The sequence below is a fragment of the Plecotus auritus genome (genome assembly GCF_963455305.1).
Source record: "Plecotus auritus genome assembly, chromosome: 2".
Taxonomy (NCBI): Eukaryota; Metazoa; Chordata; class Mammalia; order Chiroptera; family Vespertilionidae; genus Plecotus; species Plecotus auritus.
Window position 1 is genome coordinate 40,620,059 of NC_137771.1, and position 19,275 is coordinate 40,639,333.

A 19,275-nucleotide genomic window follows, 5' to 3' on the forward strand; every position below is an offset into this window, starting at 1 on the left:
GAAGATGAACTGATTCAACTTCTGACAGAGGCTTTCTCGGTCTACCCTGTATCGGCCCCCCCCACCCCCCCCGCCCCGTCCCCCGCCGCCCAGTGCCAGGTCAAGGCCTCCACGGGTCAGATGGAAGCTTAGAAGCGATTTCATCTTTCAAGCCCTCGCCTGAATATCCAGTAGAAACTTATGGAATAAAACCAAGGTAAGCTGTTGTTCTCAAACATGTTTATTTGTAAGTTTTACATGGTGTGGTACAGAAATTAATGGAAAATTTCTAAAAATTTCGCTGTTCTGTTGAATGCATTGTACATAAAGTTAAAAATAATATGTCCATATATGTTAACAAACTGTCATCTGAGGTAAAGTTAAAGTAGGTCTAGAAATGTACGGCAACAGTCATTTCTCTTTCTCATCTTTATTAAAAAAATAGGTGTCAGAACGCAGAAATTGAAATGAACCAAACCCACAGAGTAAACATTTTTTTTTTTAAAGAAGGTGCCCGGTACATGACATGATGGGGTTTCAGCAGACACTGGGATGAGTACGAATTGTCACAAAAATCTTGTGGCATGTAAAGATTGAAGAGCTATGGGAAGTGGGGACAGAATGACAGGTGGCGTTTCCCTGGTTTCAAAATTTAAAGTGACAAATTTAGTGCTAGTGGAGGATGAGAAATTAACAGGATGAGAAATTAACAGCTGGACATATGGATTTTTCTATCAATCTAACTAGAACTGTGCAGACTCCCCATGGCCCTTTGGTATTGGCACCTCAACTCTTATTTGGGAATTCCACTGTACTACTGGAATAGGATGCAGTGGTTCTGAGCTCACCAAACAGTGTTTGTTAAACATCAGAATTCTGCCAATGATAACATGGATGGCAGTCTAACATTTTGACTTTATTTCCTCCACTGGAATGCATCACACGGGCCATCTTCTTTAAGCTCAGAGCCAGTTATATTTTCAATCATGTTTAATGAATGAATGGTGAGTTCACTGGGCTGTCACTTTCTGCTATGACATTGGCTCTAGACGGTTTTTAACTAATACAGTGACCTCCACCAGGGTTCACTTTCAATGTGTTAGAAGCAACCCAAAGAATCTGTACAATGGGGTGATACTCCCAGACACACTCAAGACAGCCATATTGAGGAAGAAGATAGCACCACTTGTTTAGAATCTGAATCATGGACAACATAGCAATGTAAGCCATTTCCTCATGGGAACTGCCCATCTTATCAAATCTCCAGAAAACACCATCAAACTGGTTTCAGGACATCTCTTATGGTTCTCACGCCTTTCCCATTTCCTCCTTCATGTGAAAAGATGACCTAATCGTCAAATGTATGCACGTTTCTGGAGGAGTCATGTGGACCAACAGTGATAGCTATGGAGGGAGGGAAATATGGCCCTTCTCACTTTTCGGGTTCTTCAGACCTTCCGCCTTAGGATGACATTTACATGGATTCTGTAATGGACATTTGGTCAGTTTACCTAACTGGAAAAAAGTTGGATTCCAGTGACCTGATAATGTAAAACTTGGGCTTTCAACAGTAACCACCACATGGACTTAACAATTTTTTCTTCGTGGGCAAGTTTACCTTCTTCCAAAGCATTTCAATTTCTATTGATATGAGGAACCAAAGTACGCAGGCCTATTTAAGTTAATCATATCAATATAAATTCTAATTTTCAAATTTTAAAACCAAATAATAGTAATTACCCTCAAATCCAATTAATCACATGTTTCTTTGAAGTTTTCCTCTTAGTGTTAAACCACTAAATTCAACATACTGTAACTGCATAGGAACATCCGGAAAACACACTTGACCTGTAGAACAATTCTCTGTAGGGCAAAAATATATAGATTCTTTATGAAAATCATGTGCTAAACATACGAACCGAACACTACACTTTTTCTGTCTCATAAATGTAAAAAAAGGAAACTTAAACTCTTCTGTTTCATGTACAAATAGTCCAGTGATTTTCGTGGGGGAAGGTGGGAGTGGAGAGGCAGGAGGAAGGGTTAGAATCTGAAGGACAGACCTTCAAAATGTGAGTTGCTTTGCTCTTGTATTACACAGAGGGCGGACACTCTTGTGGAAATGCTAGATGGGATGATGGAGTCACATGCTCCCTTCCTGTTCACTAGCTGCTGATTGGCCAGCTGCTGCTGCCAGCTGTCCCTGAACTCCAGCCTCCTCCCATATGCTCCAGAGTAACATCTGGAAAGCCAGCCCCATCCATCACGTTTGTCACATCTTGCACTCAATCTGCTACCTTCTCTACAGTGTAATGGCATTATTAAAAAGCATTTTCATTAACATTTATATTTACAAAAAGAAAAACACCTGGCAATTTTTTTTCATTAGAACTCCTTAAAGCCATTTCCCTTAAATATTTAAAGAGTTTAATGGTAAGGTTTTTTTTTTTCAAGTTATAAAATAAAAATCCCATTTGAATTTTCTGATGTACAAAAAGAGATAGAGATGAACCATTATGATCACAGAATCAGTTTGTTACTCTGAATACTCACGCCACCATTGTTCCATGAGAAAGTCAGTTTTTAAGATCCAGGGCCACATTACCAGGATTGTACCAGAATTATTTGGCAAATGACTTTTCTTTGAAAATGGCACATGGAGAAGACACTTGTCTGCATAGCATCACAGCAGCAAGAGATCGGAAAAATAAAAAATATTGTTTCATTGTACTTAGAATTTAGAGCTTCTTAGGAAATCAGATGCATTTTTTATCTTTCTCATCAATGGGACTTGATGTCCTTTCCTACTCACAGAATGAGGGTTCAAACCAAAAGCTGTCGTTCTTCACCAGGATGCAGAAATAGCTAAAAGGTTGTTTTGGCAACATTCTTGATCATAAAGAATAATCAACCACTTATATGTCTTGTGATTTCAAGTTAATTCATTCATATGAGACTTTTTCCCCCACTTAGATTTCTTCATCAATGTCTTTAAAAAGTCAAAAGCAATACAAAATTTGTACACCCATTCATTTTCAAACATGACAAAGGAAGGAAAGGGAGAAAATGGCAGACCAGGCCCTGTGCAGTGATAAAGTAACATCAGCACATGTCAAAAGGCATATGGATGATGAGAGTGTGGTCACAGAGGACCTCTTGCTTTGCCTAAAAGAAGTCAGTGCCAACCTTGCTGTAAGACTCTGAGGCCTGTCACTCCAAGTTGGACGTCTCTACAGTGGGTAACACGTAGAGAAATAAAAAGAGAATTATGATTTTGCATACTGCGGGGGGTCATTCTCAAACCACACTAAGAGAGCTCAGAATGTTTGTCGGGTAAGCATTTGCTTGATTTGTGATTTAACGTTGGGTATAACTTTCTTATACTTTTCTGTGTCTTTGTTTTGTTTTGTTGTGCTGCCATAGGTATCTGCTGTTGGTTGCCAAAAACTCTTAATTCCTTCCTCCAAACGAGTTCCATTGGGCAATTATGAATTTCTTTGTGGGATGAAGTGAGGTGAAAGAATATAAGAGCCTGTCGCGATGCTGATTTCCATGCTAGTCTTGAAGAAGCACCTGCCACGAGCCCACATTGATGCTATTTCTTAGGTCTGTGGATCTGCGCATAGAGAGGCTCCAGCTCCTAGGGACAGAGGGACAAAGTGAGACCCATTCTTTTCCAGATAGGAATTTCTGAGACAACTTGGGAAGGAGAGTTTGGGATTAGAACAGAAAGGTGACAATGTATGATGGATGACCTTGGGTGATTTTTGGAGTATTTGATCATGGTGCATATCATTTTGGCAACTTATTTTAATCATCAAGAAGAACTACTCACCCTGTTTTGTCCTTGGTTTTCAAGTGAGACTGACTGCCCTGTTAGGAAAATAGTATGATATAGTAGAGAGAGCTGGACACGTTGTGTGATATGGACAGGGAACTTATCCTGTCTGAGACTCAGTTTCCCAACCATGAAATGGGTATGATACTGTTCACCCTACAGGGCTTTTGAAAGATTATAGATAAAGCATCTAAGCACAGTGTTTGGCCATAACAAGTCTTCAGAAAATAGTAACTATTATCATGAGTCAAGTGAAGATTTTTTTCAACACAGTTTTATGAATGTCCACTTGATACGGCTGAAATTCTATTTCGACCTGCTCTGTGGTTTCTTTAAGCAGTGATGACTGGGCACACTTCACAGCAAGGGAAACAGCAATTGTGCCTTTAGCTCTTAGTTAAAAACTTCTGGGACTTGTTTCCATTCCATCTGCTGTTTCAGCTTGGACCAGACCTTTGCCTGCACCCATTGGAGTTGTCCTGAGACATACATACACAAGGCTTTTTGCCAATATAGAACATAGCAACCTTTCCATCCAAACGTAGGTGGTAAATGGTGTTTGGCCTTGTTGAAAGTACTTCAGGATGTCATGTCAAAGGCCTGGGATACACTGGCCAAGCAGACTAGATCAATGCTCTGGTCTTAAGCATAGATAGGCCCTTCCATTAAAACTGACCTTTATGCTTCCACTATTGGATGTTTGTTCCAGAATTAAATAAACATAGGTACACCCTAAGTATGCCATATATTATATATTAGCCTGTATCCTGTCATATGAGTAGTAGTGGATCTTTTTTATTTGCTTACTAGAGGCCTGGTGCATGAAATTCATGCACAGGGGTGTGGGGGGGGTGGTCCCTCAGCCCAGCCTGCACCCTCTCCAATCTGGGACATCCCTCTTGCAATCCGGGACCACTGACTCTTAACTGCTTGCCTGCCTGCCTGCCTGATCACCCCTAACTGCCTCTGCCTGCTGACCTGATCAACCTTAACTTGTCCCCCTACTGGCCTGATCGACCCTAACTTGCTCCCCTGCCGTTCTGATGGCCCCTAACTTGCTCCCCTGCTGGCCTAATCACTCCTAACCACCTCTGCCTCGGCCCCTGGCCTAAGCCACAGTCTGGCCTCCCTCTGCGGGAGACAACCTGGTGGATCAGGGGAAAGCACCGCCCCCATTACCCTGCTGCTGCTGCCACTGCCAGCCTGAGCCTGGGCCCTTTGCAGCCGGGCCTCGGCCCTTCATAGCCACTGCGGCTTTGTCCAGAAGACATCTACCCTAATTAGCATATTACCCTTTTATTAGTATAGATTTTCTTGAACCATCACATTGAAATGGCATTCTGTGAGCCCCTCCTGTATATCTAGCACACTAGGCATTTTAGAGTACACTGACTTTTTAATTTATCACAATAGCCATGTCAGACAGATGTTTTATCTCTTTTGCAAATGAGAAATCAAGCACAGAGGAGTTAAGTCATTTGCGCATAGTCACACAGCTAGTGAGTTTAGGGCATGAGACTTAAAAGTAGGTCCTAGTCTATTACAACAGCTGATAAAAAAAGGGACCAACTCTTCAAGCTGTAGTGTTGTAGAGTGCTTTGGAGTTTATCAAGTTCCCTTGTGTCTTATTTTATCTGCCTAAGAGTCCTAAGAATAGCTTTTATTCTTTCCATCCTCATTCTGCAGATAAAAATGGAAGGTCAGGGAGGTGTGTGATCTCAAGGTCATTGTGCTGCCCTTCATGTGTCTCATAAATCACATCGTTTATCTTGATTGTAAAGTTGAAGTGGACTAAAAGAGAAATTTGTCCAGATCCATCATTTTACAGATGAGGAATCTGAAGCCCAGAGAAGAGAGGTTTTCTTTCACCAAAGTCACAGGGTTACTTAGTAACCATGCCGAGAACAGGATCCAGGCTATTTTCTTAAGCACTTACTATGTTTGTCTTCTTCCAGAGAGAAGGCCCCTCCTACCCTTCCAGGCACCCTATTTCATAATGTACAAGAGAACCAATTTGTCCCCCCATGCTTTACACCCATGGGACTTCATTCTGCCCTTTAAACATAATGAAAACATGTAATTCTTCTTCCAAGTATCCAATGACAAAGTATGGAGGCCCATTCTTCCACACCCTGCTTCTGGTTACTGCTCGCCAGTTCCTTCTGTCATTTTACATGTGAACCTAGTACAGTGTGTGTGCAATAAAAGTTTGTTGAATTAATGAATGACTACGATACAATATCAATGTTCTTTGCTAAAAACACTTCAATTTGGCTTTAATTCTCTCAAAATTTAATCTAGCAAGATCTAGAGCAAGATGATTTATTAAGCACCTAATCTATTCTAACGTCTTAAAATGTTTCCAATACGTGTTGTAAGACTAAACTTGTACGTTTCCTGTGTGTTTATAATCTTGGGGAGGCGGGAGGGGGAGCCAAGGTGTTGTTGTCAAGTACAAGTCCTGGGAAAAGCCATTTTTGGGGCCTACGTTGGGCTATCAGGATGCCTCTTGATCTTCTCTGGGTAGACTTCCTCAGCCCACTCTTCTTTTTGGATGCCCTCAGAAGTCAGGCTGCTTTGATCTCATCCTACAATGTGCTCTGTTCTAAGTTTGGAACTAATTTATTCAACGGAGAATGACACCCTAAAACAGAAGAAGACAGCAGGCTCAGACGGGTTAATTAATGCCACAGTGCATTAACTTTCTGTAGCTGAGATAAATATTCACACATCCCCTGCTTGCTGGAATTTAGCTTCAAATACCCATCACAACAGTGGTAACGAGTGCAGTCAACTCTCAATTATCCCCACTAATGAAAGGGAGCAGTGGCGTGGAAACCCCAAGCCTCAGATCATCCCAAAGTCTGACACTGTGATGCATTATCCATTTGGGCAGCAGCTTTGCCTTCCTTGTTACCGAATCTTAGACTGTCAGAGCTGGGGGAGCTTGGAAATCATCTGACCCAGAAATTTCTGACCTGACTTCCCGCAAGGTCACGATGGGGTCTTGAGGCTGTTTTCAACATTCCAAAATGTCTAAATGGAATCACACGTTAGCACAGCACGCTGGTGTCTTTAGTTTACACTGGGCAGATTTGACCACATCTTCAAATCCTTCAAAGGCTCCCCATAACCCACAGGGCAAGGCCAAAGCTCCTTAGCTGGGCACATGAGACCCATTAGTCTCCTAGTCCATTAGAGCTAATAAATGCCTCTTCCAGACCACGAGTCAAACTCAACCATCAGGTCACGTATAGCAGGCTTTAACAAAGTTTTGTTTTTTAACACCTCTGCCAGAATGTTCTTTCTCAAATGGATTTGGTCATGCCAGTCTCCTGCTTGAAATGACCTTCCTGACTCCTTATTTTCCCAAGGATAATGCAAACGCCTCAGCATGGCACAGGAGGCCTTTCCAATAATATGGCTTCTCTCTCTCTCCTATGCCCACCTTCCACCTGGTACATCTGGTTTACCTGACAAGGCAGGCCTTTCCCATCTCTGAGACTCTGCTCAGGCAGTTCCTCCTGCCTTGGGGCCTCTCTTTGCCCTGCACCTGGGATTCCATACTTTCAGAATCATTTCAAATACAAAGGCTTCCTAGCCTCTCTAGTGCTCTGTGTAGACCTCTGTCTACAGTGCCATCATGTTAACTCCTAAACCCTACACAGTGAGCTCCACTGCCCCCTTCACCTCAGTATCCCAGATGCTGAGTAAGAGCTTGGAACATGGGCGGCACATCTGCTAACAATGTGGAAAATGAGGATGTGAGTGAGTGAATGAGCAGTTCTTCTCTTAATCAGGAGTTGGCGAATCTTCATGAACTTTAAGCTCAATAGGGCCTGACATCTTAATATCTTCATTTCTAGAGGACAACAATGTAGATGGAAAACCAGACAATACAACTAAAACCCAAATCAACTCCCCAATCTTTGACTCCCCTGTTTGCTGGGAGGTGCAGTGAAGGGATGGAAGCACACAGATTTGAAATCAGGCTGATCTAGTTAGTATCCCCACTGCCAATTCCCTGCAGCCCGAGGCCCCTGGGGACACACTTGCAGTGGAACCTGCTGGGCTGATTACTCACTGCAGCGAGGGAGCCATGACATCTGTGTAAGAGGGCCTTAGCAAGGGCTTGTTACAAGCTTAGGCTTATGTTAAATGATTTGGGGGAGAGCCAAGAACGTAAGGATTTTCTCTGGGGTGGATGCCCTCGGGAAGCGGGACTATGATTATTTTAATAAATCTCATCTTGAGGGCAGAAAGAATGAAGCAAGGTTTAAGGGAGGAGAGAAGGACATTTGGTCATTTTTATAATGTGGACGGTGCTTATGTTACCTGTCCTGGGCCATGGCTACCGAATGATCTTGACCATCATGGTCACAGAGTGGCCTTATCCAATGCTGATGATCAGTGAACTACTTAGTTCACAGTCAACAAAGCACCAAGGCCTCGCTGTGAGGGTGGGGCTCCTAGCTGCCAGGCTGCCGTCCTCTTTCTCACTGTTACCCACTTAGTACCCGTAGGACTCTGTGATGGTCCCTTAGCCATCTGAGAGCCAGTTTTCTTATCTGTCACATGAAGCTAGAAATCCCCTTTGTGAGCTGTGCCGTGAGCATTAAAGGGGAAAATACTCCGAGATTGCCTAGCACAGAGGAGGCACTCTAAGAAAGGTTAGGTTCCCATGTGTCTGGCCCCTGGCTTTGCACTTACTCTACAGAAGATGCTCTTAGGCCTAAAATCACCTGTCAGTGGCTCCTCCTTCACAGCATGTAAGAGCCGCTGCAACTGGGCTCTATGATGAAACCTAATACTGTCTGTGGATCAGCCCGGGAAACTGGGCAGAAAGAATGTGGGTTCATATGAGGAATCTGGCTGCAGGCCCTGTGGAGAACAGAGACTTCCACATACTTGCAGACCAGAACACAAGTATGAATCATGTGTGGTACAGCAGCCAGGCAGAACCACAGAGTGATAACAGCTTACATTTACAGAAACATTTGCAATCTCTAAAGGCCTATTCTGTATCACATTCATAATCTCACGTGGGCGTCACACTGAGGCTGTACCCTGGGCAATCCTATCTCCATTTACGGAGAAGCAGCAAGGCTCCCCAGAGTTTGGTGACTTGCCCAAGGTCACTCAGCCAGCACAGGGCAGACCTGAAATATAACTAGGTTGTTGTTGTTTCTTTAGCTTTAAAAAATTTTGTGATAAAATATATATGGCATAGCATTTGCCATTTTAATCATTAAGTATACAATTCAATGGTATTAGTTACATTCACAATGTTGTGCAACCAGCACCACTATTTCCAAAACTCTTTTCTTCATCCCAAACAGACTCTGTCCCCTTTAAACAGTAACACCCTGTTCCCCTTTATCCCCAAGCCCTAGTAACCTCTAATCTACTTTCCATCTCCATGCATTTACCGATTCTGATTTTTTAATCAATTTCACTGAGGTATGATTTACATAAAGTGAAAGGTTCCCATGTTACCTATGCAGTTTGATGAGTTTCGACAAATGCACACACCTGGGTGCCTACCCACCACAATCAAGTAGGACATTTCCTCACCCTAAAAACTCTGTGTCCTTCTCAGTCCACCCCTCACTCAGGTGCTGCAACCACTGATCGGCTTCCGACCTTTATCAATTAGATTTGTTTTTCCTAGAGTTCCCTGGAAGCACATGCAGCCACTGCCCTCCCCACCACGTACTGGGTGAAGGTGTCAGAGCAAGAAGGGCCCTCAGGCTGGCAGTTCCTGTCTTACAGGAAGACTCTGAAGCCTCCAGATCTGAGGACTATTTAGCCCAAAGTCCAGGAGAGACGGTGGAGAGCCAGGAGGGCAGCCCAGGTCTGATCCCACTTCTGTGCTGGTTTCCTCACTCCCCCATCTAGCCCAGATCCTTTGGCTGATAGTACAGGGCAAACAGTGTATTCTAGCTGTGCCCACTATTCCACACATGGCTTAAAACCATGCTGAAATCTCAATCTCCTGTTTGGTTTTCTTTTCTGACCTCCAGAGTCTCACATCTAGCATCTCTGGTCTCAAACTAAACCTGCCTTTTTCTGTTCAAGCATGTTTTTCTATGTACCTTAGGGCAGGGATTGGTACCACCTAGGCCTCAAAATCAGGAGCCTGGGGGTAACTCTAGACTATGTTCCCTTCCTCCCAGTTCCCTTCAGTCTTAATTTCCTCCGGATGTCATCTTTTAGGTATCTCTTGGCCCAAAGCCTACCTCCCCATCCTGGCCGACGGTGCCCTCAGCCAGACCCTTCACCTCTCTTGCCTGAGCCCTCCTAATGGCGTGGGTTGGACTTCCCTCTGAGTGCCGTGCCTGTGGAATGGACAGATTATTTTCTGTCTCTGTAGCTTTCTGTTTTAAGACTCTGCTATTTGGTTCTATTAAAAAACAGAATAGTAATAATCATCCTGAAGACACATATTGTACTTTCAAAGCCTTGGGAGGAGCTGTTCTAATGATCCATATTTATCCTTATGAGGGACCAGGGTTCAGAGGGGTTATATGTTTGTCTAGAGCCATCTGCTTTGGAACCGTCATTCAGACTCAAGTCCCCTGAACTCTGTGTGTCTTTTTTTTTTTCTTCCTCCTTTCCTCTCCCCTGCCCCACCTTTTTCTTTTCTACGATTCTTCTTCTCTGAGCATCTGAAGTTCAGCTTTCTTTTCCCTTGAACACTAGAAATCCATCAGGTATTATTTTATATGTCTTGGGTTCCTGCTATGAAGATCAGTATTAAAAAACGACAGCAGCTTGTTATTTATGGCAATATCTGCTGTTAGTAAGGGAGACAGAGCAAACAATTCCCTATTGTTACAGACGCTACTTTGGCTTGACAGCTGAGAAAGTCTGATAGGCAGTTTATTTACTTAGCCATTAAACCAAATAAATGTTTTCATTTTTCTTTTCATCTCCTCAAACGCTAACATTTTGCCCTTAAAATTGGTCTAGCAACACATCAGTGAAGTATAAATTACCTGCCATTCCCACACCAGCCATTATAATATTATTTAGGTTCTTTTTTGCCCCCGTTGACCCAGTCTTTCAAAGACACGTGATTCTCCCAGGTGGAGGGGGAGGGGGAAATGAAATAACTGAAGATATTTCGCTTTATTGCTAACACAGGAATGCCATTTGAGATGGGCCCCGAAGCTCCCACCTTCAAGGCTGGAGTCCCTCGGTTTCCTCTTACTGTGGTGCAAAGCGGCTTTAACTTATCAACAGATGTCACCCTGCCTACTCAGAATTGTGCAGGTATTTCTAATAAAAAAAACAGCTGGAGATAATGGTTGTGAGGGCGATAAGGAAGACGGGACTCCTGCTTTCCCATTGTACGAAGGCACAGGGGAAAATAAAACCACGGATGGAACCATCCCTGCATGTTATCCTCTCTGAACGCCTGGAAAGGCACTAAGAAATTGCAGTTAGTAAATTTCCAGCTGGTTGGATGGTGGATGGAATGGAGACAGAAAAATCAAATGTGGCTTGCTTTTGATGGAGAGGCCCGGAAAGGCTCATTTGGACTTCCGGGTGGGTGCCTCAGGGATATGTCTGCAAGGCTGGCATCAGCCCCTTAGCATACAATTCTTGATACACAATTCTTCATAGGCAATTGTGAAACTGCCAGGCTAAGCTTTCAAAGGGAGAAAATTACTTCACTGCAGATTAGAGTCCAGCACTCCTTTGGAGCTGGGAGCTGCTTATTATGATTTACATCCTATCTAATAAAAGAGTAATATGCAAATTAACCACCACTCCGCTACACCCACCAGCCACGCCCACCAGCCAATCAGGAGCGAGTAGGAAAATTAACCCAACCAAGATGGCTGCGGCCACGGAGAGAGCAGGAGGGAGGCTTGGGTTTCCCCGGTGATGGAGGAAGCCAAGCTTTCCGCACACCCTGGCCAGCCCACTCCAGGCTACAAAGTTTCAATTATAGAAGATAAATAAATCCCAACAAAAATGGCAGCAGCCACGGAGCTGGAGAGAGCAGGAGGCTAGGGTTTCCCCCGGCGATGGAGGAAGCCAAGCTTCTGAAGCCCTGGCCTGCCTTGGCTTCCGCTACAAAGTTTCAATTATAGAAGATAAATAAATCCCAACAGAAATGGCTGCCGCCACGGAGTGAGCAGAAGGCTTGGCTTTGCTCCAGGCTACAAAGTTTCAATTGTAGAAGATAAATAAATCCCAGATACCAGGGCCTCTGCTTGGGTCGCTGGGGGGCGTGGCCGGCCTGCAAACCACCGCAGGCCCCTCGCCCAGGCCGCCCCATGCCCCAAGGGAACCCCCACCATGATCCGGGACACCCTTCAGGGCAAACCAGCTGGCCCCCACCCACGAACCAGGCCTCTATCCTATCTAATAAAAGAGTAATATGCAGATTGATCATTACTCCAACACACAAGATGGCTGCCCCCATGTAGTCAAAGATCCTGCCCCCATTTGGACACATGATGGCCACCACAAGATGGCCAGCAGGGGAGGGCAGATGGGAGGGACCAGGCCTGCAAGGGAGGGCAGTTGTGGGTGATCAGGCCTGCAGGGGAGGGCAGTTAGGGGTGATCAGGCCTGCAGGGGAGGGCAGTTAGGGGTGACCAGGCCTGCAGGGGAGGGCAGTTAGGGGCAAGCAGGCTGGCAGGGGAGCAGTTAGGCATCAATCAGGCTGGCAGGGGAGTGGTTAGGGGGTGATCAGAATGTCAGGCAGAAGCGGTAAGGGGCAATCAGGAAGGCAGGCAGGAGAGCAGTTGGGAGCCAGCAGTCCTGGGTTGTGAGAGGGATGTCCGACTGCCCGTTTAAGCTCGATCCCACCAGGATCGGGCCTAAATGGGAAGTCTGACATCCCTCATGGGGTTCCAGATTGGAGAGGGTGCAGGCTGGGCTGAGGGACAACCTCCCCCCCGCCATGCACAAATTTCGTGCACTGGGCCTCTAGTGTAACTATAAGACTGTTCATTTTTTTTTATTTTTAAGTGAAAAGAGGCCTGTGAGGCCCTAACTAATGTCATTCTGACTACGGGACAGGGAAGGTCAGAGAGCTAAGAAGTGGGTTTTTCTTTTCTTCCCCATTTCAAAACTGTTGAGGCTAGTTAAAAGTTAATTATCTGAAGATATAAAGTACAAAGCAAAATCTCCCAGGCAATGGCCTGGGTCCTTATGATAGAATTTATTCAACAGAAGGTCTAATGTACATAATCCAAGGTAGTGAAGAACCTACATTTATTGAGCACATATGATGATGCTGGCATTGGTAGTGATGTTGGTAGGGGTGTGGTGGTGTTGGTGGTGATGATGGTGGTGATGCTGTTGTTGTTGGTATTGGTGGTGATGTTGTTATTATTGATGGTATTGAAGGTGCTGGTGTTGGTGCTGGTGCTGGTTTTGGTGATGGTGGTGATATTGGTGTTGGCAGTGATGTTGGTGTTGGTATTGGTGGTGGTGGTGGTGATGGGATGGTGTGGCAGCTAACATTTATTAGGTGTTTACTATGTGTCAGACATGGTACTAAGAGCTTCACAAACATCACCTCATGTAGTTCAAACAATAACCCTATGAAGCAACACTCTTTTTATCCTAATTTTTCAAAATAAGACAGAGACAGTTCAAAATCTCATCAGGGTCACAGAACTAGTAAGTGGTAGCCAGATTCTCAACTCAGGCAGTTCACTCCAGAACCCATATTTTTAAACTGAATTTTCAGCTGGGTACTGAGTGTCTGCCTCTATGCTAGAGACTCACCTTATGCTCCCTCAGTTAACATCATAGATAATATAAGCCTCTTCTAGCAGATGAAGAAACCAAGACTCAACAGGAATTATGGTTCTTGCCCAAGACTTCTTGCTCTTAAGTAGCTGAGCTAGAATTTGAACTCAAGTTCCAAATCCTGAGCTCTTCTCACTACACCATGCTACATCCATTCACAACTTAGCCATGGCTTAGGGTTCTGGATGGAGCAACAAATGCGGAACAGGCTGAAGCCCCACAAGACAGTTCAGCTTACATCACTCTCTCAAGCTGAACAGACTCATAAATATGAGGGTTTGATACATTGATCTGCAAATGGTCCAAGTCATCTTTGTTTTCTAGCAGAACTTCAATTTTAGGATGATGTTTGCTGTTATCCTGATGAATGGCTCATTGCCTCTAGTTCATTCATCAAAATTTTCAAGGCAAGATGGAGCATGTGAAATAACATGTGCAAGGGGTAGAAAACCTCCTGGGGATTCTTCCCAAAGGAGTCCACCCAGGATCCTCAACTTTTCTCTTTCCTGGAACATGATTTTTCCTTTAATTCACCAGCTCCCCAAATAGCTTTGCAAGATTGATACTGTAGATGGGTATCAGTCTTGCAAAGACTGATCATGGTTTTGGATGGCATGATGTGTTATTATGTGCTATTGTACTGTTCTAACATGGAAAAATATACAGTATATTAAGTTCTTAGATCGTGAACTCTATTAACAAAATGCACTCTCAAAACACTCTTAGCTTTCAATAACCATCCCAATAACTTACATGTGACCTGAGAATGATTACAAGGGAGCCTCAGAATCCATTTATGAACAGTGAAAACTATTTACCATTTTAATGGTTCTGACCACACTGTTCAGGACTAAAGAAAAGGAAGCTCTGTGGATACAGCCTTGTGGTCCCCCACACTATGGGAAACTAGGAAAGTATCTAAATTGAACACATTTGTCAAGGAGTAACTGAAAAATCATGTCTGGGTAACAAGGTATATACTTCTGTCTCCTGAGAAGGTTCGCCTCATCAGCAACTCTTTCTCTGGATCAAATCAGATGTATTGAAATTCAAGTGCCAAAAGCCACTTGTAGTAAATGTGAGCACACCTCTCTCAAAGTAGCTGCTGATGGAATCTGAAGTGGCTGGGGGCCAGCACACACTGTAGCACAGGTGTAAACTGCAGAGCCCCGGAGCGAATGCTGCATGTCTTTGGCCTTTGAATTTCCCTTTCCCATTGGGAAGGGGGCAGGGCCCCTTTGGCTAGACACAATAGGCTACCATGATCTTACATCTCTATCAGTCTTATTTCAAGCACTACTTATTGTTGCTTCTTAGTCGGGCTTCTCAGTTTATTTGGTTGGAGTGCAGGCAAATGCAGTGACACTTTGTTTATAAGATCAAACCATCGGAACCACGTCTCACGGAAAATTGATCAGGGTGGGCAGAATGTGTCCATCTCAGAATTGATGCTTTCAGAAACTGGATCCACATTAAGTAGCATTGACCACACCTCATTCTGTCATCACCAGTCATTGCAAACATATAATTAATAAAATAATAGGGCCATTCCCCACTCTTCACCCCTACCCCTACCTCCCAATGTATGTCAAAGGTCATGCATCCATGAGGAAAAATTAGGTGACAAACAGACACCAGGCAAGGAGAGATGACGTGAACATTCAGGGATATGCTCAGCAAGGAGATGGTACAAAGATCAGGGCCGTAACTTTCAAAGTGAGGAACAGGCAACAAAAGGGAAAGCAGATGGCTTAAGGATGAAGGAGATAAAAGGACAGATACCTACCCCGACCTGCGCTATCTAGCTACCGGCCTGTGGACTTATATTATCAGCACTGGGCTCCCCACTGGGCTCCCCAAATGGATCACTGTTGGATGAGGCCTGTGATCCATCGGGCTAGAACACAAGAAGATAACACTTTTTTTTTTTTCTTTTCAACAATTGAAAATATAAGACAGCTGGGCACACTTTCATGCACACAAATAATCGGCTATTTTAATGCAGGCAGCAACTTCAGTTAGAGGATACCGCACCCACAAATGCAAGAACTTATAAGAACAAGTTAATAAAAGGACAATGGTTTTTAGCTGCTCATTGGAACATAAAGCCCCTTAATGACCCCTTTAGAACGTAAGTGCCTGAGCCAGCATTCTTTTCTACTTAGGTTTCCTCATGCATTGTCCATTTCAGCTATAGAGGTTTTGATGTTAAGGAAAAACAAAAACAGAAAGAATAAGTCTGTCACTTACAGCTTCTTGCTCTTCGCTTTTGCTGGGACTTTCAAAGCCCTCTTCGAAGATGTCATCTGTGGTAGGATCACTGGCGTGGGATGCAGATGACTTGGATGGAGAGCTCTGTCTAGGGGCTGGTGTTGGAGCTGAACAGAGACCATGCAAAGAGATGAAACCCAGTAAGCATCTGGCTGCAAACGTGTGTACCCCACAGAAACCTCGGAGATCTGGTTATGTTCGAGTTAAGTCACAGGACTCCTCTTCCTATCACAGGTCAAATCAGGTGAATAGTTTAATATTTCCTCTGTACATATTTATCTTGTCCTCTCACATTCTTTTTTAAATCTATTTTTAACTTCATTCTTTTTGTTGACACTATTACAGATGTTCTCATTCCCCCCGCCTCCCCTTGCCCATCTCCACCCAGCCCCCACCTCGCTTCCTTCTGGCCACTGTTGTCTGTGTCCATTCTCTGGCTAATCTCTTCATTTTCTTTCATCCAGTTCCCTCTAGTCCCCATCTCATCTCCCTCTCCCTCTGACAGCTGTCAGTCTGTTCCATGTATCTCACATTCTTGATGGTCAGGAAGGAGCTGGTCCACATGAATGAAATAAACAGTGGTTCTCAAAGGATAGTCCCTGAATCAGTGGCATCAGCCACATCTGGGCACTTGTTAGAAATGCAAATGTCCAGACCTACTGAATCCGAGACCGTGTTTCTGCACACTCAAGTTGAGAACCATACTCTTTTTCCTTCTCTCTTGCTTAACATCATACAATTAATTCAGTAAGAATAAATAGATCAGAGAACAATGATATACATTGAATGAATGCCATCTATGTGTCAGATACTGTCAGAAATGTTACAGACAACATCTGTAACCCTCATAACACCTCTTTGGAGTAGGGTTATCACAATTACACAGAAGAGGCAAGTGAAGGTTGCTAAACTGCTCCAGGCCACACAGTTGGCAACTGGTAGAACCCGGCTTCATCTCCTGACACACAGTAGATATTTGTTTGATAAACACATGCTAAATAAGGCGTGTCTCAGGGATCTGGGAAAATGGCTGTAACTGATGGTCACTTCGAAGCTGGTGGTGCAGCCCTCATTCTATACAAGTGTTCATCTTCTGTTCTGATATTCCCACATTTTCCTTGTCTCATTTGTTCCAGAGGTTTATAACAAATACACCATTTGAAACTACTCTTCCTTAAAAAATTTCTAATTTGCTATTGAAAATACTATTCACCTGCTTGGACCAAGTGAGGGGTATCGTGGCTTAAGCTAGTAGCTGAATTTCAACACCCCTACCATCACTTCTCAAAATTTACTATAGTCTGGCTGCTTATCAGACAGTGAGTGAATCTCAGACTTGGTGAGTTCCTTTTGCCTCAATGGACTTATATTGAGAATAACAATGCAGCTTGTTATGTGCCAGAGAGCTAGACAGTGCTAGGCACTTTGCATCCACTATACTTTCTAATATAAATATGCTATTGTTTGTTTTTCTGATGAAGATACTGCAGCTCAGAGAGGTGAAGTGATTTTCTCGAGTTAACAGTTATGAAAGAGGAGCACTAGGATTTAAAAAAAAATTTAATCCTCACCCAAGGATATTTTTTCCATTTATTTCTAGAGAGAGTGGAAGGGAGGGGAGAGGAGGAGAGAAAGATGGAAGGGAGAGAGGGAGAAAGACACATAGAGAGAAATATCAACATGAGAGAGACACATCAATTGGTTGCCTCCCTCACACATCCCTGCAAACAAGGTACAATCCCTTGATGGGGAATCAAACTCGTGACCCTTTGGTACTTGAGCTGAACTCTAACTACTGAGCAACTGGCCAGGGCAGGAGCACTGGAGTTTAACACTGTCTGACACTGTCTACTCAACTGTGCTTTTCTGTTGGAGGTTTACTTTTGGTCCAACTGATCCTCCACTCAAAACATATTAAAGACGATGCTGATAGAAAAGAGGACAAAAGGCTGGTTTCACTCATTTTCTTTAAAATAAAATAATAAGTTTTTCTCTCATTTAAAAGAAGTCTGTTTCGTTCCATAAGATGATTATGGAACAAACAAGTTAGCGTGGGTTTAAGTGAGATAAGCTATATGGAAACACTCTAAATTGTGGACGTTTAATAGTTATTAGTATAATTCAATTCTGACTTGTGTTTGAAGTGTTTTATTGCTTACCAAAGGCTCAGAACCCCAGGTGACCTGCCAGTTCTGAGAGATTCATACTTACCGAGTGAAATCAATAGGGAGCATAACTAGGAGTTAATTTATGCAAGTTTCTTAACCTTTAGGAGGTTTTATGGACTATCTCTAGCTCTACAACAGTGATTCTCAAACTGGGGCAATTTCACTCCCAGGGGACATTTGGCAACAGCCAGAGTCACTTTTGACCATAACTAGTGAGCAGCTGTATAATACCACTGGCATCTGGTATTGAGAAATGCAAATGTCCAGACTTACTGAACATTTGGCATCTGGTGGGCAGAGGCTAGGGATGCACACCCTACAATGCACAGGACAGCCTCCTCAACCAACATCAATAGTGCCAAGGCTGCCAAACCTGCTCCCAGACACACCAGTAAATGGGTGACTTTGGTTTTGTCTGTTTCATTCTCTGCAACATTCCCCTGTTGTAGATACTCTGCCAATAGTACAAGATGTGTAGGGATAATGAAGACACATTTCCTGTCCTCAAAGGACTTCAACTCCCCTCTGCTGTTTGTGGCTGGCACACTGAAAGAGAAATATTTGTTTTCCAATGATGCTTGCTTATTTATGCATGATTGTCATGTCTTTAATATTTCATTGCTTTTATTCATTATTCTTCCTTGAAACATAGAGATGCTCCCCCATGTAGATCATCTGGCCCGAGCAGAAGTAGGTTGCTTATCCATTTCAGAACAGTATCCACAATCTGACTGCAATGACAGTATCTAATTATGTGAACATTAGATTTTGTGTGTGTGTGGACAATTCATGGCATTGGCCAAGCAACGATCCCTGTCAGTTGTGACAGTAATGAAAACGTCAAACTCATTGTTCCATGAGCCTTTTCTTTTTCCTTATCAATTGTCAAGGCACAGGCTGAATCTCCAGACACCCTTCCCAAACCGTGTAGACAAAGCACAAGTGTGTTCAAGTGTATCTGGACTCTGATTGGCTACACAGTTCTGGTTTCCCAGATGTTTGCAGTAGAAAAGCGAGCTGGGCTAGAACCACTGAATATCAGAATTGGAATGGGGCACACTGCTTATCACTTACTTTACCTACAACACAGCTGAGGTTAAGAGAAGTCCTACCCGCACCCAAAGACACAGCGTGTGGTGGAGGAGCTAAGATTAGAGCCCCGGTCCAGAGCTCTGCACCAAACCACTCCATAAAACTACATGCAATAAAACAATATACAATAAAACTACTTCAAACCCTGTG

At 43.7% G+C, this 19,275-nt stretch overlaps 1 protein-coding gene across 6 annotated transcripts in view; it reads right to left on the reverse strand.

Moving 5' to 3' along the window:
• Positions 1–209: 209 nt before the first annotated feature.
• DAB1 (DAB adaptor protein 1) overlaps positions 210–19,275 on the reverse strand; it is a 1,124,084-nt gene continuing 1,105,018 nt past the window's right edge. For 5 of the 6 annotated variants that reach the window (XM_080658163.1, XM_080658159.1, XM_080658161.1 and 2 more), the window contains 3 exons: positions 15,845–15,972; positions 15,381–15,491; positions 210–3,619 (listed from right to left, as the gene is read on the reverse strand). In XM_080658163.1, the coding sequence (XP_080514289.1) occupies positions 15,396–15,491; positions 15,845–15,972 (224 nt within the window). In that variant the 3' untranslated portion in view covers positions 210–3,619; positions 15,381–15,395. Of the gene's footprint in view, positions 3,620–15,380; positions 15,492–15,844; positions 15,973–19,275 lie in introns of those variants that run through there. The other variant, XR_013960044.1, reaches the window with a different exon arrangement.